The 27,247-nt window shown below is 47.8% G+C and overlaps 9 protein-coding genes across 9 annotated transcripts; 8 read left to right on the plus strand and 1 right to left on the minus strand.

Moving 5' to 3' along the window:
* The first annotated feature begins 2,226 nt into the window (after positions 1 to 2,226).
* On the plus strand, positions 2,227 to 3,141 carry PSV08DRAFT_265441 (marvel domain-containing protein). Its single transcript, XM_014229184.1, has 3 exons — positions 2,227 to 2,430; positions 2,491 to 2,770; positions 2,827 to 3,141. Exons 1-3 carry the CDS (start codon positions 2,349 to 2,351, stop codon positions 2,915 to 2,917), a joined length of 453 nt encoding a protein of 150 aa, XP_014084659.1. The 5' UTR covers positions 2,227 to 2,348; the 3' UTR covers positions 2,918 to 3,141.
* A 1,299-nt stretch (positions 3,142 to 4,440) lies between these two features.
* On the plus strand, positions 4,441 to 6,530 carry PSV08DRAFT_24252 (general substrate transporter). Its single transcript, XM_014229183.2, has 5 exons — positions 4,441 to 4,685; positions 4,738 to 4,947; positions 4,999 to 5,260; positions 5,307 to 6,130; positions 6,187 to 6,530. The coding sequence occupies exons 1-5, from the start codon at positions 4,475 to 4,477 to the stop codon at positions 6,309 to 6,311; spliced, it is 1,632 nt and encodes a 543-aa protein (XP_014084658.1). The 5' UTR covers positions 4,441 to 4,474; the 3' UTR covers positions 6,312 to 6,530.
* A 421-nt stretch (positions 6,531 to 6,951) lies between these two features.
* Positions 6,952 to 8,364, plus strand: PSV08DRAFT_384041 (uncharacterized protein; the record flags this gene model as incomplete). The annotated part of the gene is made up of 1 exon (XM_014229182.1): positions 6,952 to 8,364. One exon carries the CDS (start codon positions 6,952 to 6,954, stop codon positions 8,362 to 8,364), a length of 1,413 nt encoding a protein of 470 aa, XP_014084657.1.
* Positions 8,365 to 8,973: 609 nt separating this feature from the next.
* Positions 8,974 to 9,918, plus strand: PSV08DRAFT_358901 (uncharacterized protein; the record flags this gene model as incomplete). Its single annotated transcript, XM_014229181.1, has 1 exon — positions 8,974 to 9,918. One exon carries the CDS (start codon positions 8,974 to 8,976, stop codon positions 9,916 to 9,918), a length of 945 nt encoding a protein of 314 aa, XP_014084656.1.
* Positions 9,919 to 10,252: 334 nt separating this feature from the next.
* PSV08DRAFT_358902 (uncharacterized protein) lies at positions 10,253 to 11,124 on the plus strand (the record flags this gene model as incomplete). Its single annotated transcript, XM_014229180.1, has 2 exons — positions 10,253 to 10,311; positions 10,363 to 11,124. 2 exons carry the CDS (start codon positions 10,253 to 10,255, stop codon positions 11,021 to 11,023), a joined length of 720 nt encoding a protein of 239 aa, XP_014084655.1. The 3' UTR covers positions 11,024 to 11,124.
* A 583-nt stretch (positions 11,125 to 11,707) lies between these two features.
* Positions 11,708 to 13,086, plus strand: PSV08DRAFT_398810 (uncharacterized protein). The gene is made up of 2 exons (XM_014229179.1): positions 11,708 to 12,568; positions 12,641 to 13,086. Exons 1-2 carry the CDS (start codon positions 12,093 to 12,095, stop codon positions 13,047 to 13,049), a joined length of 885 nt encoding a protein of 294 aa, XP_014084654.1. The 5' UTR covers positions 11,708 to 12,092; the 3' UTR covers positions 13,050 to 13,086.
* Positions 13,087 to 13,852: 766 nt separating this feature from the next.
* PSV08DRAFT_194829 (uncharacterized protein) lies at positions 13,853 to 15,652 on the plus strand (the record flags this gene model as incomplete). The annotated part of the gene is made up of 6 exons (XM_014229178.1): positions 13,853 to 13,948; positions 14,010 to 14,086; positions 14,151 to 14,382; positions 14,446 to 14,808; positions 14,860 to 15,088; positions 15,153 to 15,652. The coding sequence occupies 6 exons, from the start codon at positions 13,853 to 13,855 to the stop codon at positions 15,428 to 15,430; spliced, it is 1,275 nt and encodes a 424-aa protein (XP_014084653.1). The 3' UTR covers positions 15,431 to 15,652.
* A 1,561-nt stretch (positions 15,653 to 17,213) lies between these two features.
* Positions 17,214 to 17,444, minus strand: PSV08DRAFT_171191 (uncharacterized protein; the record flags this gene model as incomplete). The annotated part of the gene is made up of 1 exon (XM_014229177.2): positions 17,214 to 17,444. A coding segment is annotated over one exon (231 nt), but the record flags the coding sequence as incomplete, so codon positions are not given.
* Positions 17,445 to 24,656: 7,212 nt separating this feature from the next.
* PSV08DRAFT_358905 (uncharacterized protein) lies at positions 24,657 to 26,792 on the plus strand (the record flags this gene model as incomplete). The annotated part of the gene is made up of 4 exons (XM_014229176.1): positions 24,657 to 25,081; positions 25,126 to 25,443; positions 25,505 to 26,036; positions 26,099 to 26,792. The coding sequence occupies 4 exons, from the start codon at positions 24,657 to 24,659 to the stop codon at positions 26,726 to 26,728; spliced, it is 1,905 nt and encodes a 634-aa protein (XP_014084651.1). The 3' UTR covers positions 26,729 to 26,792.
* Between the last annotated feature and the right edge of the window lie 455 nt (positions 26,793 to 27,247).

A 27,247-nucleotide genomic window follows, 5' to 3' on the forward strand; every position in this document is an offset into this window, starting at 1 on the left:
GGCAAAATGATAATCCAGGGTATCGGGACGATACGCCTAAGAGGGGGGATAATGTTACAAGTAACAAGAAGGATTCTCTCCTTGACGCGGGATGACGAGGTTAAAGACCAACCACGTCCACGTCAGAAGGTAACGACCATCGCGGGGCTGGAGGTCACGTGATATGTGTGCTCCCGCCAAGAGCCCTGCTCCCGGAGCACGGGGGGCCTTGGGAGAATTATGCTCCCACTGCTCCCAAAGAAAAGGGAGAATAGGGAGCACCAGGACAGAAACAATGAGGATATAAGGATGGATGGATTTCATTATTACTCTCGTTGTGGTCAACTCAAATTGTACTTTCTTACTAGTTACTTAACTTCACAAGATTGATACTTGTTAGTCTATTCGATATAGATTAGGAATTGTCAACCTATTGTTACTTTCTATACAAGCACGCCCACTCCACTGTATCGCCAGACAAATACCTCACGGCGCTCTTCACACCATCTCACTCACCCTAACCCGGATCGAGCTTAGAGAAGTATCAGCACCAAACCCCGTGTAACAGCAACGATAACTAGCAGCCGTCGCGATCTCGTAATTTGTATGGTACGCCCATATTAGCAAAAGATACCAATAATACCGCCAGTGTATCGGCCAAGCCCACTAATGCCGACCCTTGTCTTATGGGGGTGCCAAATAACTGTTCTGGGGTGCCCTTTAACCTTTGCCCCCCTCCTCCCCCTCCCCTCACATCATACCCACATGCTCATCTTGCAACGTGCATGGACGAGAAACATGGGTCACTGGGTGCCTGGGTGAACGTGAAGAGACTGTTGGGACGGCAGAGAAGGGTGCTCATGTTCGTTTCGAAGAGCAGGAAAAAAAGCAGGCTGATGGGTGCGCGACTGGCAAACAAGGGTCTTGGTGTAGAGCGGTGAGGTGATGGGAGCTTGAGTGTATGCCATGCATAGAAACGACTGGCTCAGAGAATAACATTTCTCCTCGACGTTGCTTTCGTTCACGTGGGTGAGACAGGACCGTTGTCGAGATCACGTTTTTTTTAGCGATCGGCAGTTCTTACTGCCTGCATCCTTGCATCTTTTGTTTTACAGGTTTGTGGTGCTGCGCGCGAGGAGTCAAACACCAAGACGTCAGCGTTTGGAGACGTCATTTGCGGTCGCCAACCACTTGGATGACCTTGGTGCTCGTCATTTTGGGCTTGTTGTTTGGATCTCATCGTGCAGTGGTGAGTCATAGGGTGCTTGATCGCGACTTGCCCAGCGGGACTAGGGGTGAGAGTGCGATGGAGGGGAAGCATAGCCAGCATTCAACGCGCTGCTCATGCGAATTCCGTGTTTCCATTCTTTTTTCCAGGGAGAATACGTTGGGTAACGATTGTGGAAAGTTACCCAATGATTAGAGTTTGTTGGCGACGCTCTGTCCATCTCCACTCGGTGAATTGGAGTCTAGTCTAGCTTTTGAGTTCATCGAGGGTAATACTGTACGCAACACGAAGCGGTCACCCGTCAAACATGTCGTCTCTGTTGTCCTATTCAAGTCTGGGTCGCAGATGTCATTATTCCCGAAGCTCATCTTGGAAATGTTGTCGCCCTTATGCCGGCATATGACCTGAAACGCGGGCTGTTCGCACTGCCATTACACTGCTGCCAAGGGCGGTGTCGGAGCCATGAAATGTTGAATATCAAAAACACATGCACAGGTTCTAGATGCGGCCTTGATGTGCGCAGGTGGGCTCGGAGTAGCGGTGGCATGTTGGCTTACAGTTGTCTGTTGGCGGTGCTCGGCACCGCGTCACGGATTGAAGAGGCTGGAAGAAAAGTGGAGCATGGCACCGCCACACCCGGCACCAAAACATCCGTCGCAAGATCTTGGCTTCGAAACAATATTGCAAAACACATCCAGAAATAGACTTTTTTTCTGCAGTTTCAGTAGCCGTGTGAAATGAAAGGATTGAGGGGGAGGGGGGGAATCAAAAACGGGGTGTTGAGGGGCAAGCAAGGCCGCCATAGCAGAGCGAGAAGCAGCTCGAAGTTGTGGACCACGTCGCATCGCTCGGCACAAACAGCCAATCAGACGCGTGGTTTGTGGCTTTGTCGTCATGCGCCACCCTTGAGTGACGTCGGTTTCCTGAAACCAAGCGCACCCTGGTCATGGCACCCATCATCGCTGCGCCTGGCGGTTCAGAGGCATAAAAGCACAGGGAAGAGCTGCTCTTGCGTTCGCATCCCTTCTGCCAATCTCCCTCACCGTAGTAGATATCTCCCAACACCATCTATAGCTTTCCCCTGAAAGCTCGATCCCTCAATCACTCTACCCCGATACCTACTATTCGATAAATCGCCAACATGGTTGCTCCGGCTATCCTTATGGGCATTCGCGGCGTCCAGGTGCTGTTCAGCATCATCGTGCTTGGTTTGAGCGCATATCGTAAGTAAAAAAAAATCGGCTCAAGTGTTTCTGAGAGCTTGTGCTGATCGTGTTTCTTAGTTGTTGATGCATACATCACCTGGGTACCAGGAAGCGTTGCGTTTATGCTCTTCACCTCCATCTGGACCCTTCTCGTTGTCGCCTATCTGATCCTTGCGCCGACCCGCTTCCCTGCAGCTGCGCACAAGTATGCTGTCGCAGGTGTCGAGTTCGTCACCATGATCTTCTGGTTTGCCGCTTTCGTCGCTGTGGCTACGCGCTGGGGCGGTGAGTGGTGGGTTGGCCATGGCACGTTCTGGAGCTGCGGTGTTGCTGCTATTATTTTCGGAGCATTCCTCTGGTATGTTGAAGTTGAAATGTCTTCGTGTGTTGTGACAGCGTTCTGACAGGACTTAGGTTGACATTTGTCGCTACCACTATCCTTGCTGCACTACATATCCGTGGCTCAGCAAGCAGTGACCCTGCCCCTCCTATGACCAACGTCTAAGTAAGCAACGACTTAGTATTGTTACACTTCGACCTATACCCACGGCTAGTTTGTAGCCACCCAGGAAATGATACCCCAAACTATCTCTTTGACTTGTTCTCGTCCCGTCTCTAGGGAATGCGGGACTTGGCGTTTGTACTTGGCGTGTAAGATATGTTTTTACGAAGTCTTGTTGGCATGTTGTGGATTCCTGTAGCCGTATACGCTTAATGACACTATTTTTTCAAATACTTCTTTTGCTGACATGAGTCGTGGTAATGGTGATATTGCCAGCCGAGCCGGAAAGTGTTACGCCACCGCGGTAATTGTTAGTCATTGCCTGACACGACGTCGACTACTGCTTGTAGTAATGGCTGGTGGTGCGAAAAAAAAGCGAGTAATAGTAGCGCACAATTGTGGCATCATGCCCAGAATTTGGATGCGCTTGTTGTCAGCCTCGTGTTGGCCACGTGATGATCCTCCGGGTTACCGCTGTCCGCACTCCGGAGGGAATGTGGCCGGGTCTCCCACACCCCCAAACCAGTTTGCGACCCAGGTTCTTTTTGTATTACTTGGCCAACGTCTCAGACCTCTTGTAGGATTCCACACAACGGCTATGATTTAATAAGGCGACCAACGTGCCAACTTTGGCCTTAATTGACCTGCAGGGGTGGTGGGCATGGTGATCCACATTAATCCCTTCGCTTGCGCAGTCGGAGCAAATGGCACGACTGCCCTCTCCAGGTGCCGATGGTGGCACGGGTGCATTCATTGAGCCACGGGCTTGGTTTGGGTCGGGAGAGATTGAGACGAAGGAGTGCACTTGTCGCACATACAATGCAGACGCCCACTGCTCTAGCATCCGCTTTATCGGCTTTGCCGTATACGAGCCGCACCAGATGTCAGGCGCCGTCAGATTTTCATCTCCCTGGCTTGGCCTCGCTTGTCCTATTGTTTATTCCAAGCTCTTTGTACCAAACCAGTACCAAGCCACGTGCAGTGTGGGGGCCCGCCATGGCCACAGCAATATGAAGCAAAAGTCCGATTTTGCATGGTATAGTAGCTAGATATTAGCAAACTCGACAGCAATATGTGCAATTCCGGTACACACACCAAGCGGGCGGGAAGCCAGGCGCGCCAAGGAGGGACGCGGCAAGGGACGCCACTGCAACTCGACAGTGCAACCACCGACGAGCTGGATGACCGACAAGACTGACAATGGACGGGTTAAACACACGGTTGAGGTAGTGGTTGTGTACGAAAGAGGCGACAGTTCGGCCTTCTTTCACCAGCGTTCGGTCGAGCAGCGGCCGGCCATTGGCCCGCGGCGCCCAATTTAACCGGTGCCAAGCTATGCAAGCCCATTCCGCCGACACGCTTCTCCAATACAAGGTGGCGCTTCGGTAAGACGGTCACCGTCTCCGTCTTAGCATACCCTTGCCCCGGACCATCTGGGGTAACGAGCCGGGGTAGTGGGTCGTCTTTGCAGCGGCAGCCTGTATAAAGCATGTCAACCCCCACTGTGCTCCCTTTCTGGTACCCATCCCTCACTTCGTTGCTCTCAGAACCATCGTCATCATGGTGGGCGTTCAGAAACTCGCAGAGGGCACGGCTGCCGAGCCCATCATCACCCGCATGCTCGAGCAGGACAAGGTCCGATGGTGGAAAAAACGAAACCTCCGACTCATGTATGTCTGGCTCTTCTGCTGCTGCATGGGCGTTGAGATTACTTCTGGTTTCGACTCTCAACTCATTGGCACCCTCCAATTCTCGGTACCCTTCAACAAGTGTACGTTCTCCATGTGCTTTGTCCTCCTGGCCCCTTGTACTCACAAACTTAGACTTCGGAGACGGCTACCTCGACAAGGATGGAGAGCACTCCATCAACCCCAAGATCATCGGTTTCATGTCGGCATGCTACCAGCTCGGTTCCATTCTCGCAGTTCCTGTCGCCCCATGGCTGAACCAGCGTTATGGTAGGCGTATGGCCATCTTCGTTGGTTCCCTCATCATGGTTGTTGGCGCTATCCTGCAAGGATTTGCCCAGCATGGTAAGTTTCCCTCCATGTCTAACTTCAAATCGTAATTCTCACAATCACCAGTCGGTATGTACATCATTGCACGTATGCTGCTCGGATTCGGAATTCTCTTCGCCATCATTGCTGGATCGGCCTTGATCGGAGAGCTTGCCCACCCCAAGGAACGGCCATTCATGACCTCTCTCTTCAATGCCTCGTACTTTATTGGTTCCATCACGGCTGCTGCTATCTCAATCAAGACAACCACCATTGGTGGAAACTGGGGCTGGCGACTTCCTTCGCTTCTGCAGATCTGCCCTTCGGTTCTGCAGATTTGCACCGTTTGGTAAGATGCTACTCCATTCCAAAACGACACTCGCTGACATGACAAGGCTGCTCCCTGAGAGCCCACGTTATCTGATTTCCCGTGACCGTGACGACGAGGCTTATGCCATTTTGGTCAAATACCACGCTGAAGACGACGCCAACTCGCTCCTCGTCCAAGCTGAAATGGCCCAGATTCGATCCACCATCAAGCTCGAGATGGAGAACTCCAAGCAATCCTGGATGGACATGGTCCGAACCCCTGGTATGCGCCGCCGTGTCATCATCTCCGTCTTCTTGGGTCTGTTCACCCAGATGAGCGGCAACACTCTGCTCTCTTACTACCAGAAGCTGCTCTTCAACCTGATGGGTTTCACCGATAACAGTACAAAGACGCGCATCAACATGGCCAACCAGTGCTGGAGTTTGTTGAACGCTGTCATCATCGCTCTTGTCGTCACCCGATTCCCCCGTCGTAAGATGTTTATGCTTTCCGCTGGATCCATGGTCATGGTCTTCATGGCCATTACCATTACTCTGCACTCGCTTCAGCAAGCCGACAAGGCCGGAACCACCAACTCACCGGCCCAAATCGCATCTCTGTTCTTCTACTTTGCCTACTCTCCCTGTTACAACATCGGAAACAACTCACTCACATACACCTACCTTGTTGAGCTGTTTCCCTATGCCCAACGTACCATGGGTATCGGTATCGAACAGATTTTCGGAAAGCTGGCTGGATTCTTCTCCATCTACGTCAACCCCATCGCCCTTACAGCCATCGAGTGGAAGTACTTTGCCATCTATTGCGCATGGATCTCGTTCGAATTCTCGTTCATCTACTTCATGTACCCCGAGACGTACAACCGTACGCTCGAAGAATTGGCATTCTGTAAGTTGATCTCCATCATCTCTCACAAATATCATTCACTAACTGTTGTCTCCCAGTGTTCGAAGACGATCTTGCCGATGAGGCCACCAGGGCAACCGAGAAAACGGTTAACCAGGCTCATGACAGCACAGTCGTGGACCACGGCAAGACTGGAACTACTACTATCGAGCGCGCTGCTTAGAGATGTTTTCTTGGTGAACAAGTCACTCCTTTTCAGCCATTTTTGAGATGCGTAGTTTGAGCCAATTTATAATTCAGAGCACGTGATGATTTACGATATCGAAACAGGCTGCGGCTATATTACTGCTCCTGCATCAAATGATATATGAATTTACTGCCAAACAGCAATCTCCACTATGGGTTGACTGTGCTATTCTTGCTCAAATGAATCGCTCGTATTTGCGAATGCAAGGTAGCAAAATTGCTTTCATTGTTTCCAACGTTGCTAAAATCATCATGCACAGTTACACACGTGATAGAAAGCACATGCACATGTCGTAGGTCCGCATTGTAGATGTAGTGAAACCAGTTTGTCAATATGTTAGGTTTAGCGCAGCAGTGTATTGTACTCGCCGCACTTGCCTCGGCCTCAAGTTCAAGACAAGCATTGTGTGTAAGACATTATGAGGCTGCGACACGCTGAATATAGATCGTGAAGGAAAAAAAGATATAAAACGAGGCCATGTTCACGATGATGAGTGTTTGAACAATGTGCAACGCGGGTTTATGTTAAAACGCCTCTTTCTTCCAAATAACCAGTACTTTTACGACTTATCAATCAGACACTGCATTCATATACAGCCACCAGAGATATCATCACCATGAACCGATACACTACCCAGAGTCCCGCATCTACCGATGTATCACTGGCAGACTCTCGAGATAGCGCGACACGTCGTCACGATAACCCGATCACTTCTGCAGAGACTGTCGAGATAGACTTTCTGAAAAGGCAGTTGCAATCTTTGACACGTGCTAAAGCTCAGGCTAGCAAGAAGTGTGATGATTTGTTCCGCGATATTTCTGCTTGGTCTGAAAAATATGAGAAGGAAAAAACTAGGCGGACGCAAAGCGAGGAAAAACTGGCGAAAGAACGGCGCACAGTTATTGGATTGAAGAAGGAGATGAAGGAGATGAAGGAAAAGACTGATAAGGAGGTGCGGGAGGTTAAGTCTGAACTCGAAAATGAGAGGAAGAAGTGGATGGGACAGGTACCATCTACTAATAGGAAGCCCAAAGGTGCTGTCCAAGTTAGTGCCGCCAATCTACAAAGCCGCATCAAGCATTTGGAGGAAGAAAATGCTCGGTTGCAATCGCTAACCAATCACTACGATTGCGAGAGGATTTACGAGGACGCCCAGCAGCGAATCGATGATGCCATGACCCTCCTGCGAACTACGGAAGCTGAGGTCGAGGAGCTGCACCATCTTGAGAGTGCTAATGAAGAACTTACGGAGCAGCACTACTTTGACACACAACAGATCGAGGAACTCTTTGATGAGCTAGAGTGTTGTAAAGGCAAGGTCGAGAAACTCGAAAACGAGATTGCCATTGCCAACGAGCAGCGGAGCTTGGAGTCCCCCACATCTTCCCATTCTGATATCTCCGATATCTCACCCGGTGCGTCACTCACGCCTATCCAGCCTTTGGAAGAAACCTCAGAAACTGATCATCTCAGGCAGACTCTCCACGACGCAGAAGCTGAAAACGAGAAGATAATCAGCGCATTCGCCAAGCTGTCGCACGAGCACTGCGACACAATGGTCGAACTAGACGAGCTCTCAGAACAGATACTATTGCTGCACAACGCAAACCTCGACCTCGAGGCTCGCAATGAAGTTCTCGAATCTCAACTTCAAGCCGCTGTCCAGCTTCTCCACGCCACAAACGAGGAGACTGAGCAGGACTGTCCAGCCCACCACCGTTCCCACACTACCTTCTCCGACCCAGCCTTTGTCAATGACCTACCTACCTCGAATCCCGAGTCCCCTATCCCCGTCAACATCCGCCTGTACGAGAAACGCGACTGGCCCCTCTTGTACCATGTCCAACGCACCCTGTTCCGCACTTCTCCCTTGCAAGTCGACGGCCCTTCGCAGCTTGTGCGCGAGTTCGTGGCGCTGATGCAGAATGCAGATGCCGAGTTCCAAGAGACCAAGGAGCGGGTGGAGAAGTTGGAGCGGGCATTTGAGGTGGGTGTGCAGGAGGTGGAGAAGTTGAAGAGGGGTAGGTAGGGCTTTTTTTCATGGGAATTCAGAAGGGGGAGAGTTGGGTTCTTGTGATTAGATGTTTTTTTCGTATGATTTTTTTGTCATAGATGGAGTTGTTAGACTGGGCTTGGAATTAGATTTGCATATCTAAAGAACTGTTGGTGCTGCTGATTTTGTGGTTCTTGTTCATAGTGAAAGTGATGCGCACGTGATTTGTCTAGAACACCTGGATCGGTCTAAGCCTTTTTGTAGGACCTTTGTGACTATTGAGATGGGTGGTAGCGTCTCTCTTTGAGTTTAAGTACCTGCGTTCATGATTACGTTGCCTTATACGATGCTTCTGCGACTAGTCGAGGTTACGTATGTCATTGGTAGAGCGAGGTCCGTGCATACCCGTACATCTCCGGTAGTGGTTGCGGGCAAGGCTACATGAGGTATTTTTACCTGAGGAATCAAGAGGTTCTAGGTTTAATGCTGTACGCTAACGTATGTGTGTGGCTGGTTTCAGCCACACTAGTCGTATCCGTCGTTTTACGTAGAAGTGATAATAAAACATGTGCGACCATTGACAGGACATGTTCCCTAACTTGTTTTCCATACCTCACAGCAACTCCAACTGACATTGCCCCAACCATGGCTTCAGAAACCGAGGAGACCTCCAAAATCGACTCTGAGAAGTTCTACAGCGAATACAAAGGCCACCCCATCAGCGACTTGGCCAAATTCCGCGCCATCACGCTCACCGAGCGCCCTGACAAACCCATCATCTACCTCGCCGGCGACTCCTCCCTCGACAACAAATTCTGGATCAAAGAACCCCTCAAAGATGCTGACCCCTCTCAAATCCCCTCCATCTACCACTCAACTCTCGCCTCCCCCATGACCCTCATCCCAGACGTAGCATACTGGCTCAACCACGCACTCTCCACCCGCGCAACATGCATCAACACGGCCATCGAAGAATCTCTCCTTCGCGAGCGCGACACCGATCTCCTCCCGCACGACGCCTTCATCCGCTCCAACATCCGCGCCAACGACATCCTCGTCGTCAGCGTCGGCTGCAACGACATTGCGTTCAGCCCCACCGTTGAAACCAGCGCGCACATGTTCCAACTCGCGTGGCTTACCCCGCGCAAATCCATCGAGGACGGTTCCGCATGGGGCCTGCCTTACTTCCGCAACATGTTCGGTACAAAAATCCAGACTTACATCTCCCGCCTCACGGCCGAGACCAAACCCCGTGCTGTTGTCGTCTGTATGATTTATTTTCCGCTAGAGAGTGGCAGGGGGCAGAGTGGCTGGGCGGATGGGAAGCTGAAGCTGCTGGGGTATGAGAAGGATCCTGGGCAGTTGCAGGCGGCGATTAGGGAGATGTATAGGAGTGCGACGGAGGAGATTAAGGTGGAGGGGGTCGAGGTGCGGCCGTGTAAGCTGTTTGAGGTGTTGGATGGGAAGGATGCGGTGGATTATGTGGAGAGGGTTGAGCCGAGTGCGGAGGGGGGGAGGAAGATGGCGGAGGAGTTTTTGAGGATTTTGGAGGGGGTTTGGGGGGAGGAAGCGGGAAAGGAGGGTGAGTAGGGTGTGTATGTGGTTGTGTGGCGTGGTAGCAAAGGACTTTTCTTTACTAAAGTGGAATATAACAGACGTCTTAATGCCGAGTTACATAGATATCAATGTGGCGCAGTTTTGCCTGCGACACCACTATCCAATTACTTAGCGCCGTTGTGTAACATCCTCTGTAGGATTGCAAGCGCTTGCGATCAGCCTTGCGGGAATACATAAATACAGCTCCCTTCCTTGAGAATAACATGGTCAGTATCTTTTTTGATTTATATCTCAAATCCTAATAGGTGAACATTGAACAGCTCCCCGATCCCTTCTTTGCTACTGCTGCATAGATACAACGTACGTCATGGCAAAACAGGAGCGTAAAGTTACATCAGACAAGGCTGAGAAGCCCAAGTTCTCACAGTATGCTGTTACTATGGCCTTGCATGTCGCTCATATGCTTATCTTACATAGTTTTCTCACCTCGCCCCTTGTAACTGTCACCGTTGCCAAGTCGAGAACGTTCTACCTCCATTTCGACCTTCTCGTTGCCGAATCGGACGATTTCCACAATAGTCTGACGGGAAATTTTATGGAAGCGGAGAAGAAAGCGATTGAATTGGAGGAAGAAGATCCCGAGCTTTTTGGATTTTTTGTCGAATACCTTTACTGCAACCAATCGATTCTTTCCCGCGAGGTCGAGCATTACTCCAACTACGTGACACTGGCACGCCTCTACGCCATGGGAGAACGCCTCATGGCACCAAAGTTCAAGGCCTATACTTTGTGGAGATTTACCCAGCGACTAGGTACCAATGCAGGTATCTCAGACGAAAGCGTTTGTGAACTGCTCCGGATTGCGTGTGAGGAAATCACAGAGAGAGTCAGAGAAGACCCTATGAGGGCTCACATATTCTGGTATGCAGCGAGCCAAATCACAAAGCTCCAAAAGTCTACCATGTTTCGTTATCTGTTGTGCGACACTCCGGATCTGGGCAGGCACATGTGCTTATGGGTGGGCCGAAATCAACCAGAAAAACTAGACATGCCAAATGAGCTCAAATACCAGAAGTTTGCGCCAGAGAGCGAGTACCCCCTACAACGCTACTCCGAGGCAGCCCCAAAGGATGAATGATTTGTAGTTAGAGCAGGTCACAATTGCTTTGCAGGAGAAGAAAACATAAGGTAGTTTGTCTGTTTATGAGAGTTGGAGTAGGAAATACATTTTTCAAGTTGGATCACTCTATAGCCATGAAAGCAACAGAACGTTGTAAACATGCAAGTAAACACGCCGATGGTTCTTGTGAGTAGTTAAATCTTGTGCAAATATGTGACACTGTACAAGTTGCTCCATTGTACTTCTTACATCCAAAAATAGCTCACAACACTATGTCGAGTCGATGTAACACAAGATTTGGTGTAAAATTTAAGACAGCCGCATGATAGCGATCCACCAACGCCGTTTAACTGACGAACGCAATGTTAATATAGATCTATTGTTCTCTACTGTGGCGTGTGTCCTTTCATGACGGAAGAACCACTATAGCGGAATGTTAAACTCCTCATTGGCTTTTTTTTAGCATTTTGAAACTATGGAACGAAACTCCAGTTAAAAGAAATGCATAGTTTCAGAATTGGGTATTACCGCGCGCTTAGAGACCAGGAATCCGAGAATGTCTTCATGCAGAAAGATCATTGCCAAGTACGTACTAGCTTGGCGTGGAGAAGTCAGGTGCACCACTCCCATTTTGCCGCGCATCGTACATTGTTGCATTAGGCGCCCGTTCGCGCCATCCTTTCTAGCATCGCTGCAGTGAGTAGCCATATATACAGCCAGATAGACACTGACGCAAGCCTTTCTTTCATATACACGTAGAAGGTACCCTGATCTAACAAGACGCATTGGTGTATCTCGTACCACTGCGTGGTATCGTCACTGCGAACGACCCTGACACAGACAAAGCTAAAGGCTAGCAGTAGCTTACCCTGCCAGAGGAGAAATACATTGTTGGATCTTATTACAAACCGTCATTCTCAGTTTTCTTTACATGTATGTATTCAGTTTAGACCTTCCCTCGTATTCACTTTCCTTCAGCCTCACTCACTGGCATCTTGAAGACTCGACTTCCCACCACCGGAGCATCTGATCACATCAAGAGCATACAACTCAGTCAATCCACATCTGTCCTACAGCAAGGTAAATCATGTGGCAACTAGTCAGATTGGAAGGCGGTCCATCCCAATGGAACGATGTCAAAGACGCAGCCGACATCCTATGGCGCTCAACTCTCAACTCAGATATCAACGACATAACCAGCGCATTGCGCGGCCATTACCAAAACCCAGCCCTTAGTATTTCTGAACTCTACACCGGCTTCAACGCTAGTCGTAGAGCCGTTGTAGTCTGCAACAATGACAAAATTACCATTGCATTTCTCGGCTCGGACCCCAAGGAGCTCTATATGAACATGTGGACCGATGGCAGAGGATGGTGTGGATTCCCGTATCCCGTGTTCGAAAATGGGAATCGCATCCATAGCTTTTTTCGCGACATGTGGCATGCGATGAGACAGGCGGCGTTTGATGCACTCGACAGGGCAGTGGGAGATATGTCTGCGCGCGGTGTGGCGCCCAAGCAGATCATTGTCGCGGGGTTTTCAATGGGGGGCGGGATTAGCATGTAAGTATTACTATGTCCCCGCAAGCGATCCAAAACAAAAACTTGGGTGGCTATTAACGATTGGAAAAATAGCCTGGCGTTTACGGATATCCTCGAGAGGATCAGGCATACGTGGGGTGACCAATCTGGCTCACCGCAGTCATGGGCTCGGGACGAAGTGCTCAGGGAGCTGGTTCAGCATATCACTTTTGCGGCTGTTGCGGCGGGGGATCAGGGATACTATACCGTTTTAAATGACTTGTACCAAAAACATAAGATTTGTGCGTGGGATTTCATGAATCACTGCGATTGGACCATTCATTCCCATCATGGGGCATTTCGGTCTTGGAGGGGGTATCGGTACGTTTTGCCTGATGCGACGGTGAAGCAGTTTGGCTATGCGTTTGGTATGAATGGACATGGAATTTTGGGGTATTTGAAGGTGGCTGAGTGGATGGCTGGCGATGGAGGTGGTCAGGTGGATTCGGTGTATGATTATTGATGACTTGGTTGTATTGCGACTTTGTTCGGAGCTGCCTAAGAGTTACTGAAAAATGCATAAGTGGAATCTGGATCCAAGTAATGATATTCACTGTGAAGCAATACATACCATATTGAGGCAAATTTCGTGTCCTTAAATTCAGATTAAAATTACCCTCGTACTGCTGGCCCTACGTTTGAAAGAAATAGGGACCATTTTTAGTTTCTTTCAATGTTGTTCGGTGTAAAATATTATAATTTAGCACATGGAAGCTCTAAGTTTTAGGCCTAGGTGTATTTATATAGAATTCTAGATGCGGAATCGAACTTTGACGTACAAGAGCACTTATCAGCCTTGTTGTAGCTGTGGCAAGCAAGGTAAAGCGATTTTGCCACCCTAACTAGCATCCACAACCAATCATTAGGTGCGTCCTCAGCATGTGCGTTGCGAAAGGAATATTGCTGCCTAGAATTTCGCTTACGAGCTTATTACCTGTGATAGTCATCAAAGCTTTCAACCTCGCTAATGACTTATTCCTAATGAAACCAAGCCAAAGTAGTATTATATTCAACGTCGCACCCTCTATCATCCTGCTTACTAACCAAGGGAATTGCTGGTGTCACACTACACGTGGGTGCAAGAGTTGTTGCGTCGAGTTTGAATAGGTATCTATCCAGATGAATAACAACACTCCAACCTCTTTTCTCAATTCACTGCAATACGAGGAGACATTCCCGTATTTCTCTGCACTTCTGTCCAAAGTGTAAAAGAATTGTAATTGATGGTACTGGTCCTAAAGTCAAGATGTCCTTCCCCGCACACAGATGAGTTCTGCCAAGTCCGCTGGCTCTGTGTTATTCAAGCCCGGAATCAGCATAGATCCAGCAACAAGCACTCCGTATAGAGACAGCGAAACCATGGTGAGCTATTTTCCATACACTAGAAGCTATTTAGCGACGCTAACCAACAATATCAATCAAGGATACGGTATCCGCGCGCCTCGACCCAAATGAAGCCTACCTTCACTTGATTGCCAATCCTGAGAACGCACTGCTCGAGTAAGTGTGCTACCTGGTCTCTTCGGGGCTTCATTCGGATTTTTATTCATGGTCGATACAAAAGTATCATAGCTGTCCACGGCATGAACGTCAAAAATGATCGTGGTCACTCGAACAAGACTTGGACCCATGAGGGGTCCGGTACACACTGGCTGCGAGATCCGCTCCCATCGAATGCCCCACAGGCCCGCATAATGACGTATCAATACAACGCTAACGTTATGTTTGACTCGTCAACTGCTGGGGTTCAAGAGCAGGCTGAGAACTTACTCCAACTCATTTCGGTCAAAAGAGAGGTACGTTGATGAAATTGTCAAACTTAGTTGTAAGTGTTGATGCGAAGTATTCTGGCTATTTAGAATGCCCGTTCGCGACCCATCATTTTCATCGCCCATAGCTTGGGTGGTATCATCGTCAAGCAAGCGCTGGCCACAGCATACAATGCACCTTCTGGGGAACATGCCGCGATCTACGTTTTCACCTTTGCGCTATTTCTCTTTGGAGTCCCTCACCAAGGATCGGGCGTTCCACGAAAGTCATGGGCATCTATTGTTAGACAAATTTTCCAGCTCGGCGGCTACTCGACCAACACCTCTTTTCTGAATAGTGTAACGGAGGACTCGAACTATGCGGAGCAATTGCGGGATAGTTTTAAACCACTCCTCAACTTCTACAATGTCTTTACCGTTTGCGAAACAAAAGAATTGGATTACTTTGGCATCGTAGGTAGCTCTCAAGCCGCTAAAAAGTAAGGTAACTACTAACTCTAGAAGATCGTCCCGAAAGAGTCGGCTAGACTTGGTGCGTCTTCAGAGGACGTGTTTTATCCAAATCGCTGTCACCGAACCATCTGCAAATTCCGAGATTCAGACGATCCGGTGTGGCAGCACGTGTCCGAAATGCTTTCGCGAGCTGCTGAGAGGGCCGTCAAATCTACATATTACAGCTCAGTCAGCGATACAAGGGAGGCTATGATTTATCAACTGTCTACAAATTTTGGAGGTATGACTTCTTGCATCTGATTTATTATGCTGGATTGCTCTCATACTCATGACATCCTCCTCAGGTACAATGGTTGTCAGCCGACAAAATACACAATCCATTACTAAAGTCATTGAGCAAGCGGAGAAAATCACCGAGAAACATCAAGCAGGCCATTCGAATACCAAAGACCTTGATATAGTTGTTCAGGCTCAGAATGCCGATATGTCTGGCTATGTGCAGTCCTGGGGCGGTATCATCTTGGCTGTCTTGTCGATCATTTCTGGATTTTGGCTGCCAAGCCTCGCCGTCGTCGCAGTGAGCGCTATTCCACGTCTTCCGAGCCCTGTAGTCGTAACTTAAGAGGCAGAGCGGGGCCTCGAACGCCAGTAAAAAATCGTTGATCTCACCAAGCAAGCCATTGAAGCTCAAGATGCCGAATGCCACTCTGCGTTACCGACACAAAACGCTCTCCAGACTTTTTTGGTTCCAGGGGTCAGCTCTCGCACCGTATCCGCGGTGAACCAACTCGAGTATGTGCGCTCTCTTCAACTAGGTCTTGACAAGGAAATCGCGGGAACTGTGCAAAAAAAAAATACACAAGCTGATTCACCTGGATCAGCCAAAATCTGAAAGAAGACTAGTGCTCCTACGCGAAACCGTAGACAAAGCAAAGAGCTTGGAAAATGCTGACTCGGCTACACTCTGGTTGGAGATTGGTTCGTATGCGAAAGAGAAAGTGGAAAAGGAAAGGGAACATCTTCGGGAAAAACAAGCCAATGGTCGCTGAGGAGGAAGATAGTTATTCCTGTTCTTGCATCATTCTTTAAGTGTGTAACGTCCGTCCCTGCGTAGCGGGACACCCTGTGTGACGGGACGCTTTTTCGTCCAGACCTTCAGCCTCAGCCTAGCGCCACTGCAAAAAGTTAAGCTTAGTGCGTATTGATTCTGTAGTAGCTGCTCTCTTAAAATAAGGTTCTAATAGAGAAGAGTAAATTATAAGATATGCTATAGGCTAATCTGTTCCTAATATTAATTAACCTCTTCTAGAAAACCCCCCTATTAACTTATAATAATTAATCTCTACTAATGATTTAGAAGCCTAATAAGAGAGCCTAGATTCTAGAGATTGTTAAGAGTATAGCTTGAGTGGAAGTAATATAAGACTTCTGGTGTTAAGCTTCTTGTTGGTTGGTTTTCGCAGATAGAGCGGTAGGGTGCAAAATTGGACGGTAACGTGCAAGTAGAATAACTCTCTTATTACAAGTAACAGGAAGGATTCTCTCCTTGACAAGGGACGAGGAGGCAAGGGGCCTATGGGCGTCCACGTCAGAAGGTAATGACATCGCGGGGCTTGGGATCACATGATGTGCCATCTCTGCAATCTCGCCAAGGTATGATGGATCAGATGGCAGGACTGTAAGCAATATGGATATAAGGATAGATGGATTTTATTATTACTCTCTTTGTGGTTAACTCAAATTGTACTTTCGTACTAGTTACTTTATTCAATAAGATTATTACCTATTAGTCTATAGCAATATAGATTAGGATTATTAACCTTTTGTTACCTTTTTATTAAGCATTCTACTCTAATATCTCGCTAGATAATTACCTTATAGGACACTAGTGTAAATCTTACTGGCCTTAGTGTAAGACCTGGTAAGGGAAGTATAGACTGAAACCTTGTGGAACACGCTAAATCTGTTATAATAGGAGATATATGATATTACTTATCTTCCTACTAGCTATATAAAAGGTTGAATGCTCACTAAGTGTAGTATTAAGGGCTATTAAGCTGCGCCCTGGATTCTATAGTAACGTTAAAGGAAGATATGGTGTATTACCTAATAGTAGCCGATAAGATATCGCTGTTACTTATATAGAAAGAAAGGTTAACAACTTAACAGCTTAAAGTAGAGAGTACACAAGCAACATTGAGAGGGAGAAGTTGACATATAACACCGTCAAAACACATCCAATCTTTTCACCTTCTTTAGTGCTTCAAGCTCCTAATGCTAATGTTTGCCAAGTCATGTGACTGTCTTGATATTTTCCTCGTAGATATTTCTGCACCGCTCTATAGCGTATTAGAAGAACATGCAGGTTTATGCTGCTCTTGTGACGCGCATAGGTTAGCGTAATGTTAGTGACATGCTAGGGTAGTTAGATAGTCGTTTCTAAGGACAGTGTCGTATCCGGTGGATGCCCTCCAATACAGACGCAAAGACTCCTCGTACTTGCCTTGGCTTTCTAGCACTCTCGCTAAGTTAGTCATGCTCGTCAGCGTGTGTGGATGCTCAAGCCCTAGCACCTCCTTCCTTAAGGACGATGCTTTTCGGTGGGATGTCTCTGCTAATGCATATTGCCCTAGACTCTCCTAGCACCGGCCTAGGCTTTCTAGGAGTGAAGCACTCACTGAGCTATCTACAACGCTAATAAGTCTAGCCACGTCTGTCACATATAGGAGGTATGCGCCCTATACTTCTTTTCCTTTATGCCCGCCGTACGGCACTAGTTCTTCGGCTTAGGCTGCTGCTGTGCCTGCCTAGTCCGCCCGCTTATATGGCCCTCTAGCCACTAGATCAACGCTATGTGCACTAGTTGGTGCATACTAAAAAGCCTCTCTTTGCTAGATTCCAGCATAGTCTGCTGGCGTTCTGTCATAAATGCGTATCCTGTTAGCGTTCTAAGTGCTTTCGTCTGCTGCACAATGGATCCTCCCAGCAGCAACAGCGACTAAGGAATGTTAATACGATCAATGCATGCAATGAACGAAAGGTACTCTGCTGCAAAAGAAACTTGTCTCCGAATTTGCTCAAAAGAAGCTGTACTGGGTTGTGAGTGGTCAGATTGTGTTACGGTTTGAGTGTCTCTTGCCTTATAGCAACTCGCGACTCCCCATCCTGCACTAGCACTGTTTACAGCCACACATGTATATCTACTGTTCGTAGCTTCACACAATACAACCTCAGTTCAATCCTTCAATTCTCCGCACATGCGCACTGTCCACTCCACCACGACAGTGTCAGACACAATACTCCTCATAGCCCGTATAGGTGTTTGCCCTAGGCGTTTGATCCAGGTTTCACTTACTTTGTTCTTTGTTCTCACCTGTATATAGACTTGACCTCCAACAACTATATCACAACATGATTTTCTTGACTTACCTCTATTAACAGATCATGGTTTTGGCGCGGCATAGACACTCGCAAGTAAGCGGGAGTGTATTATGCTTTTAGCACAATATAAACATGAAATCTACATAATCCCTGCACAGCACACACACCAACTTCGAGTTTTCTAGAATAGGTGTAATACTAGCTAAATATATACAAATCTCTTATAAGAAATCGTTTACGACTACTTTTAAAGCGTGCATCTAGCGCGCTGCCGCGTAGTAGAGGGAAATACTAGTCTCTCTACAGCTATCTTACAAACCTCAAGAAAAATTTTCAGCGCACAGACCATCTAGATTAATGCCAACTCAAAGAGATCAGGTAGAACTCGAAGGTAGCGATCTAGAAGCTCGAGTCCAGCAGGATATAGAGCGAAGCTCTAGTATAGAGCAGAATAAGAAGAAAAGACCAGCCTCTACTAGCCTAGAAGAGGCTAGTAGAAGATCCAAGATGAGCGCTACTAGCTACACTCAGGAGATCGACGAGATGGACACGATCGTAGTAGAAGTACAAGGAACCCAAGGGACTGAGGAATCCTCACGCCCTAGGGATAGCACACCCCCCTCTACAATTAATGACCTACCAGCCGAGCCCACTAGACCCACGCACACCCGCACTAGAAGCAACTTCTCGCCTTTTATTGGCTCAACACTAAGGAATCCTTTCGCTAGCCAAAATAAGACGCCTAAGGCTACGACAGTAGAAGAGGCACTTGAGATAGCTAGAAACCTAGTAGTCCAAGCAGCTAGTCTAGCTGAAAGCAACCCCTCGCAGCAGACTAGCCTACTCGACTTAGTAGAAGTCTTCAGAGACTACACTGAGACAGGCCGAGTTAGTAGGAAAAACGCTGCAATTCTAGGAGATCAGATCTCCTCGCTTTCAAACGTCTCTAAGGAGCTAAGAGACAAGGTTCGTCGCCTCGACAAACCTACCCCTGCACAACCAAACCAGCAGGGTAACAGACAGACAGCTGCTCCTACGCAGCCTATATCGTACGCTGCAGCTGCAGCAGCAAACAAGGAGCAACAGTGGACTAATGTGCAGAAAAAGGCACCTCAAAAGGCTAAGCCTAGCCTAAAGGAGAGGCAGCTAGTCCTAGTCAACCAAGGAGGCCCCGCTGCCTTTGACGCCCTCAGGCTAAGAAATGCCTTCAACCAAGCCTTCACCGGGAAAGGAGGAGTGCAATCGCCTGTAGTCGCCTCAGTCACGCTATCCTCAAAAGGGAATAAGGTAGTCACTACCACGCCTGCCTTTACAGCCAACTACCTGCTGGAAAACCAGAGTATCTGGAAGGATCTAGTAGCCTTTAAGGCAGCGCAGCCTATTACCTCGTGGTTTAAAGTAGTTATTCACAAACTACCTACGAACCATGGCCTAGAGGTAATTAAGGAGGAGATTGAGACCTTCAACAAAGGCCTTAAAGTAGTAGGCAATCCTTTCTGGCTCACCCCTGAGTCTAAGAGAGGACAGCAGAGCTATGGCTCTGCCTGCGTCGCCTTTGCGACCGAAGAGGAGGCCCTTAAGGCTATTAGAGGAAAGCTCTATATCCTAGGGGAGAGCCTAAGAGCAGAGAAGCTACGAGTTATCAATAACTCAAAGCAGTGCTCAAAATGCCAAGGATTTGGCCACCTCGAGGCTAGGTGCGCGAGAGTAGCCTGTCAGATGTGCAGCGAGGCTCACCACACCAGCCTACATAAATGCAAGTCCTGCCCTACTAAAGGCAAAGCCTGCGTACACACTATTTTTAAGTGTGTCAACTGTAGCAAACCTCACGCAGCTAATAGCCACGAATGTGATATCCTACAAGCTAGGATAGCTAGGACTACCTCTTCTAACTAGAATGTTAAAAGTCCTACAAATAAATGTTAATAGAAATAGTCCAACTACTGAGAGCGCGCTAGATCTAGCTATTAAAGCAGACGCCAAAATCATTGTAGTGCAGGAGCCTTGGCTACCTAAGGGATCCTCGTACGCAAACACTAGATCTACCGCTCACCAGAACTTTACTCAGATACTACCTACCCCTAAGGATACCTCCTTAAGGCCTAGAGTACTGTTCTATATTAGAAAGGACCTAGAAGTAGAGGTTAATCCCTTTATTAGCGACGATAACGACTTTCTAGCTATCAAAGTACTAGCCTCTACTTCTAGCCTCTATATCTATAACATTTATAACGAAAAAAGCCTTCAAGAAGGGCTAAATAAGACGACGATCCAGAGGCGCCTCCTGCAGGAGACCCTACAGCCTCAGTCAATTATCCTAGGAGACTTCAACACCCACCATCCTAGGTGGAGCCTAGAGGAGCGCAGCCCTAGCACACAAGCAGAGGAGCTAGTAGAGTGGATAGATACTCAAGATCTCACTCTACTAAATACTCCAGGGGCAGGCACTTTCTTGAGATCTCATATGCGGCAAGAAAGCGTATTAGACCTTACTTTTGCAACCAGCAATACAGCTGCCAATATCCAGGACTGGCAGACTATACCTGAAGTAGGTTCTGACCACCACGCTATTCTATTTAGTATCTATACTACTAGCCAGCTACCTAGCCAGCCAGCTAGCCTGCCAAAACAGTATAATACGAAACGAACGGACTGGACGACTTTCAAGGAGACGCTAGGACAGGAGATCAAAGCCCTAGATCTAGAGAAGCGCCTATCAACACTACCTCTTTGCTCGAACTACACCTCAAGAAAGCTTATTCTAGGACAAAATATCCCGCTAGAAACTAAGCTAGACGAGCTAGGCCAGGATCTTACGAGAGCTATACAGAAAGCGCTAGAAAAGTCAACTCCACTAGTTAACCAAAAGCCAAAGACGAAGCCCTGGTGGACTAGCGAACTAGATAGCCGTAAGCGACACCTAAGTAGAGCCTATAGAGCCTACAAGAAGGAGGCAGCAAAGGAAAATAATAGCTCCCTCTACCAGTGGAAAAGAGAGTATCTACGTACGAAAAATAGATATTTAAAAGCTATTCGACGAGCTAAACAGAGCCACTGGGAGGCTTTCCTCCAAAAAGACTCGCCAAAGGAGATCTTTAAAGCCCTAGCATACACAAAAGATAATCTTAGTACTCGAATACCTACTATCAAAGGTAAGGAGTCGTTTACTGAAAAGTGTAAGGCTTTTAGAGAGGATCTCTTTCCTCCGCCTCCTACGACAGCTACCCCCTCCTTCCACACTTACAGGGGAGACGGCAGGTGGACCTGGCCTGCCCTAACAGAGGACGAACTCCACTTTGCCTGCTGCAAGGTGAAGGCTACATCACCAGGGCCTGATCTGATCAGCCAGGAGGTGATCCGAAAGGTCTACTTAGCGCAGCCAGAAGCTCTATTTAGGATATACTCTACTCTCTTCAACCTAGGCTACCACCCAAGGTGCTGGAGAAAAGCAAAGGGAGTCATCTTAAAAAAGACAAGCAAGCCTGACTACTCAATCCCTAAGGCTTATAGGGTGATCTCACTCCTAAACTGTCTAGGTAAAGTACTAGAAAGGCTAGTAGCTAGGAGACTAGGCGCACTAGCGGAAACAACAGATCTACTCCACCCCTCTCAACTAGGAGGAAGACTGAAGAAATCCGCTATCGACGCTGCGCTACTCTTCTACAACAATATACAACAGCAGAAAAGAAAGCAAAAGATTACTACTACTATCTTTCTTGATATTAAAGGAGCCTTCGACCACGTCTCAAAAAACAAGCTACTAGAAGCAATGAAAGATCAAGGCCTACCCTGCTGTCTACTAGCCTGGACAAAGTCCTTCTTCGAAGATAGGGTCCTACAGTTATCCTTTGATGGACAAACAGAGAAGCCAAAGGAGATCGCAACAGGTACCCCTCAAGGAAGCCCAGCCTCGCCTATCCTATTCCTAATCTACTCAAAACCGCTGTTTGAATCGATTCAGAATAGCCAGAGCACTTACTCCTCCTCCTATATAGACGACCTCCAGATCTCGATATCATCTACGTCAGTAAGGAAAAATATCAAGCTACTAGAAAAGGAGATTCAGAATCTCTTTAGACTAGCAGAGGAGCTAGCCATCCAATTCGACAGCTCAAAGACTGAACTAGTAAACTGGACAAGATCGAGAAAAGATCAAAGTAGAGTGCTTACTCTACCAAATCAGGAAATAGTAAAGTCTAAAGAACTCGTAAGATGGCTGGGCGTCTACTTTGATAGTAGCCTGAAGTTCAAGCACCACAGCCTCATCAGAATCCAGCAGGCTAGTGCAGCCTTCTACCGCCTTAACAGACTAGCAAACTCAAACAAAGGCCTCTCGCCTAGAGCAGTACGACAGCTCTACCTAGCCTGCGTTACTAGCGTAGCTGACTATGGCTGTCAAATCTTCTGGAAGGAGCAGCAGGCAGCACTTAACCAGAGGCAGAAGCTACAGAATCAAGCCTGTAGGAAGATCCTAGGCTCCTTTAGAACCTCGCCAGCTATACCCAGCGAGGTAGAAGCAGCGCTATTTCCTCCTAGAATTAGGCTAAATAACGCCCTACGACAATACGCCTTTAGAGCAAGAAAGCTAGCTCCTAGCCACCCTATTAATATTGCTATTACTAGTAATCAGGGGAAGCAGCTAGAGCGTATTACTAGATCTATCTCAACAGCTCTATCGGACGACAGTGAGAAGATTCAGCACTACGCCTCCTTGCCCTGGAGCTCTACAATGCCCTACAAGATCAATATATCTAAGAAGTCAAAGGAAATCGAAGCAAAGCACCATAAGGAGCGACCAGAAGACAAATACCTTCTATCCATCTACTCAGACGCCTCAGCTACAAAGGAAGGCAAGGGAATAGGAGTAGGAGTAGCTTTCTACCAAGGAGCTAGTCTCATAGCTCATGAGAAGGTTAACATAGGATACAACCAGCTAGTCTACAACGGAGAACTAGAGGGCATTACCCTAGGCCTAGAGAAAGCTGTCGATCTAGTAGACGACTACCTAGAAGTCAGAGTATATGCAGACAATCAGGCTGCAATATTCAGACTACAGACTGCTTCTGATAAGCCAGGACAAGAATGGCAACTTAGATGTAGTAAGGCAGCAAAGAAGCTACAAGAAAAAGGCATTTTACCTACTATACAGTGGGTACCAGGACACCAAGGCGTGATAGGAAACGAGAAAGCAGACGCGCTAGCAAAGGAGGCGACAAAGCTAGATCCTAGCTCTAGCAGGACAAGTCTAGCTATAATAGGCTCACGAATAAAGCAGCTAGGCGAGCGAGAGTGGCTTAGCTACCTAGGACAATATAGGAGAAAAGCTATTGCTCTAAATCCAACTACTTACGCCGCAAGGTATAAGTGGAAAACTAGGAAGCAGATTGCCACTCCTCCTACTAGCAGAGAAGCCTCTAGCGCTTTCTTTCAGCTCAAGCTAGGACACTGCTATCTAAGAGATTTCCTCTTCAAGCGAGGCAAAGTAGACTCTAAGGTTTGCCCCTGTAACTATAGAGCTACGCAAGACGCTGCACATATCCTCCTTAACTGCGCGCTGTACAAGGAGGCTAGGACGAAGATGCAGGAGGCTAGCAAGGACCCTCTATCGCTAGCCTTTCTCCTAAACACGAGCATAGGCATACAGGCTACAATTACCTTTATTGAAGAAACGAAGGCTGCAACACAAGCCTGGTACGAAGGAAACCTTGAGAACTAGGGCTACACCTATACTAGGTGCCTCTGCCCTACACCTACCCTACATAACACCTCTACCCGCAAGACCCCCCTCTACCTCCCTCTATAATAGGCTACGAGCCTCACCTCGATTTAGATAAACCCCTCCCCCACCAACACTAAATTGATAGAACTACGTAGATACTTGTAGGCCTAGCCTGCACGTCTTATATAGCCTACCGGCTGACACAGGACGCTAAACTAAAATAATAATAATAATAATAATAATACATAATCCCTGCGCAGCTGGTGGTAGAGCATGAAAGACGTGGGGTGGATAAAAGAGCTTGGAAACGTCAATGATCTCTCCGCATCAATCATTACAAATTCGCAACAAACACTGGAGAGCGTGCGATACCATGCGTCCACCTTCCTGAACAGGCACGAATCCTATGTTTCGGCTCTGCATCAGATAGGGGCCAATGTGCACCAATCCAAATTCAGATCTTGCGGTCTTAGCTGTATGCCGTCTCGGCCTATCGCGGGCCAGGAAGTTGATACATATTATTGCCCTAATTGTTTAATGCCTATTTCAGAGATGCATATCAGCAGCAATTGTGACGTCGGCCCTCTGATTGTTTCAGCCCCTTGTGCTCTACCTAAATGAAACACCGTGCCACAACGGCACGTCAGCTTGGCATATTTCCCGTGTCGCTCACGTGCTCGAATTGACATTTGTACTAATACCCCGTGAACTTTCGTAACTTTTCTAGATGGTTATGTCCAAAGCAATGATGGGTGATTCTATAACAACCAAGTCCTCGCCTGAGCCACCCGAGTCCGCGCCGAAACCGCCAGTTCTTCGACTTCGGGGTACTACTGAGAATGAAGAGCTCGAGGAAGAGCAACTTGATGTGTTGAGATTTCCAGATGGGCCTTGGAGACGACATCCAGACGAAATTGATGACACTATTTGTGCGCTATCGAACGCTCAATTCCCTCTCGACATAAACGTTGAGAACTATCGGATCGATTACCAGGAACGCATGGCTGCTTTGACGAAGGTCATACGGCAATGGCCTAAATCAGAGAGAATGGAACGTATCGAGATCAAATATGTTTCCGTCATAACGCAGCTCGTGGATATGGAGCACATACTAGAGAGAAGCAAAGACGATATCGAAGACGCGATTGAGCGATCCTTTGTTCACTGTGATACGTATGTTGTTGACCCAGCCAAAATCACGCTAACTTACTTGACAGTTATCTTCAACCCGGACTAGCCTGGCCACCATCCAGCTTTGAAAGATTTGGACGTGAGTGGGGCTGGAATGCGCGCGGGATCTACTACCGACATTACTACTCTCCTCATTGGTCGACCGTGGATCACGATCTGTGGATCCCAACTATTGAAGACGCTTTGTTTGATAGTCCTACGGAACAAAACCGCCGAGAAAGAGCCAAACAACTTTTGCGGCACACTTTGGATAATGAGCGCTGGAATAAGAGTGAGTATGCTTGGGAGGCGGACGTGTGGGCCGATGTCTTCGGTTACATGAGAAACGATCCAGCTTTGGCTGCGTAAGTCTTGTAATTCCCCAGGATATTGAATAAAGTGATGCTAACTACAACGTGACTCTAGGGACAAGCGCGAGTACTACGCGTCACTTCCTGAAGTTCATCCAGTATCATGCACGCTGACTGGAAAAGCTGGCTTTGCAAAGCGAATACCCGATGCGTCGTTTGGGCTAGCAACATTTCGCCCAAAGCACTACCAGAACGCTGTCGCATCTTACGAATTGGATGCCGAAAGACTGCAAGCTCTTGCATTGCACCGACACTGCGGGCTTATTTCGGATCCACGTTGTGGTGAGGCTGACCTAGTATTTCCATTTGCTGTGTACGAAGCGAAAGGTTGGAGTGGCGATCCTCGTGAGGCTCGACATCAAGCTTGTGTCGCCGGGGCAGCTTATCTAGATATGCTGGATGCACTCGCTCGCATCCCTGGTCCACCATGTGTAAAAAATCGCGACTATCAATTTCATGGGAGCCAAAACGCCCAAACTTTTGCGCTCACTTCATTTGGAGCGCATTGGCATGTAATGGTGGGTTATAGGCGGCCGCGTCTTAAGCGAGAACATGCAGGTCACCCTGGCATGAGCGACACTGTCTATGTACGTATATCACACCTGTATCACATCGTGAACCAATCCACTAATGCATATCGATGGCTCAGTTATATCAAAGGATTTGGAGCGGCCGTATCGCGGATGAACGAAGTGCTTGGAAACTCCTTCATTTGGTGGACCAGATCCACGAGTGGGGTGTCACGACTTTCCGTACCTATGTCATCCGTCATCTTCATGCTTGGCATAAATTCGGTCGCAAAGTCTGGGCTGACGATGCAAGCGTCTTACGCTTCACCTTAGGCAAAGGCTTTGCGACATGTGGGATGACTGTTGCCTTCCCAGCGCCTGATTGGGCGGAAAGCTTCGGAGCAGATTTCAAATCTACGCTCCGGGAAAAATCGGCCAGTCTATTGACTAAAATCTGTCTAGAAGAACAACCAGGAGAACCATTCTTCAGATGTCTAGTGGGCAGGTGCGGGACCGAAAATTATCCTGGCTATGCTCTATTTTCGCCGGAAGAGGCGATACGACACCATGCCAAAGTACATCATGAGGTCATTACTGAGAACTTCATATCGATCGTTCATAAGTTCTTCGGAATAATAACGATGGAAGTAGAGAAGGAATTCAGAGCCTCGCACTCGGAAGCAAGGAGGAAACGATTGCTAGAGGAATATGAAAACAAGAAGACAAACAAACGCGCGAGGCAGAGCATAAAAGAGAGCAAAGACTCGTGAGGGAGTAAGAATGTTGCGATAGATAACCATACATGTTGTAGTATTCTCAGCTATCCTTGCACAGCTTTGTGATTCACCAAAGCGTCTTTTCTTCTTGATAAGTCCAACTAAAGTTAATGTAACCTAGTCTGCAGTCTAATATGTGGCGCGCAATTTCATGACTATGCTTTGTACAGTAGGAAAGCTAGTCTAGGCTAAAAGAACAAGTTTGACCTTTGTGTGTATACATACAGCCCTTTTTAATACACTCTATTTCACACTTCAATATTTACAGATGCCTTGTTACGTAGTTGTCCAAACCTGCATAGCAGAAGATTTGGTTATGATTCATCTTCTGGCCTCAATTCAGGTCACTTCAGATTCAACCAAAAGACATCTTTAGCAGGTACGAAGAAATTGAACCTGTAGCAATACAGTGTGCGATTCCCCGGGTTCGGTGTCTTAGTAACCATCAATTCTGGCGGCCAATTGCTCCACGTTTTGCAGGACGTTCAAATCTGGGCGACATTCTTGATGCAG

Source organism: Bipolaris maydis (assembly GCF_028858645.1).
Source record: "Bipolaris maydis strain C4 unplaced genomic scaffold PSV08scaffold_2, whole genome shotgun sequence".
NCBI classification, from domain to species: Eukaryota; Fungi; Ascomycota; class Dothideomycetes; order Pleosporales; family Pleosporaceae; genus Bipolaris; species Bipolaris maydis.

What these genes read in the sequence shown, in the direction of transcription:
- PSV08DRAFT_24252 (XM_014229183.2), top strand. Translation starts at nt 4,475, where the DNA reads ATGGTGGGCGTTCAGAAACTCGCAGAGGGCACGGCTGCCGAGCCCATC. An exon ending in CTCGGTACCCTTCAACAAGT is followed by an intron (nt 4,686 to 4,737) that starts GTACGTTCTCCA and finishes TCACAAACTTAG; the next exon opens with ACTTCGGAGACGGCTACCTC. An exon ending in GCTCGAAGAATTGGCATTCT is followed by an intron (nt 6,131 to 6,186) that starts GTAAGTTGATCT and finishes GTTGTCTCCCAG; the next exon opens with TGTTCGAAGACGATCTTGCC.
- PSV08DRAFT_398810 (XM_014229179.1), top strand. Translation starts at nt 12,093, where the DNA reads ATGTGGCAACTAGTCAGATTGGAAGGCGGTCCATCCCAATGGAACGAT. An exon ending in ATGGGGGGCGGGATTAGCAT is followed by an intron (nt 12,569 to 12,640) that starts GTAAGTATTACT and finishes TTGGAAAAATAG; the next exon opens with CCTGGCGTTTACGGATATCC.
- PSV08DRAFT_265441 (XM_014229184.1), top strand. Translation starts at nt 2,349, where the DNA reads ATGGTTGCTCCGGCTATCCTTATGGGCATTCGCGGCGTCCAGGTGCTG. An exon ending in GCTTGGTTTGAGCGCATATC is followed by an intron (nt 2,431 to 2,490) that starts GTAAGTAAAAAA and finishes CGTGTTTCTTAG; the next exon opens with TTGTTGATGCATACATCACC. An exon ending in ATTTTCGGAGCATTCCTCTG is followed by an intron (nt 2,771 to 2,826) that starts GTATGTTGAAGT and finishes GACAGGACTTAG; the next exon opens with GTTGACATTTGTCGCTACCA.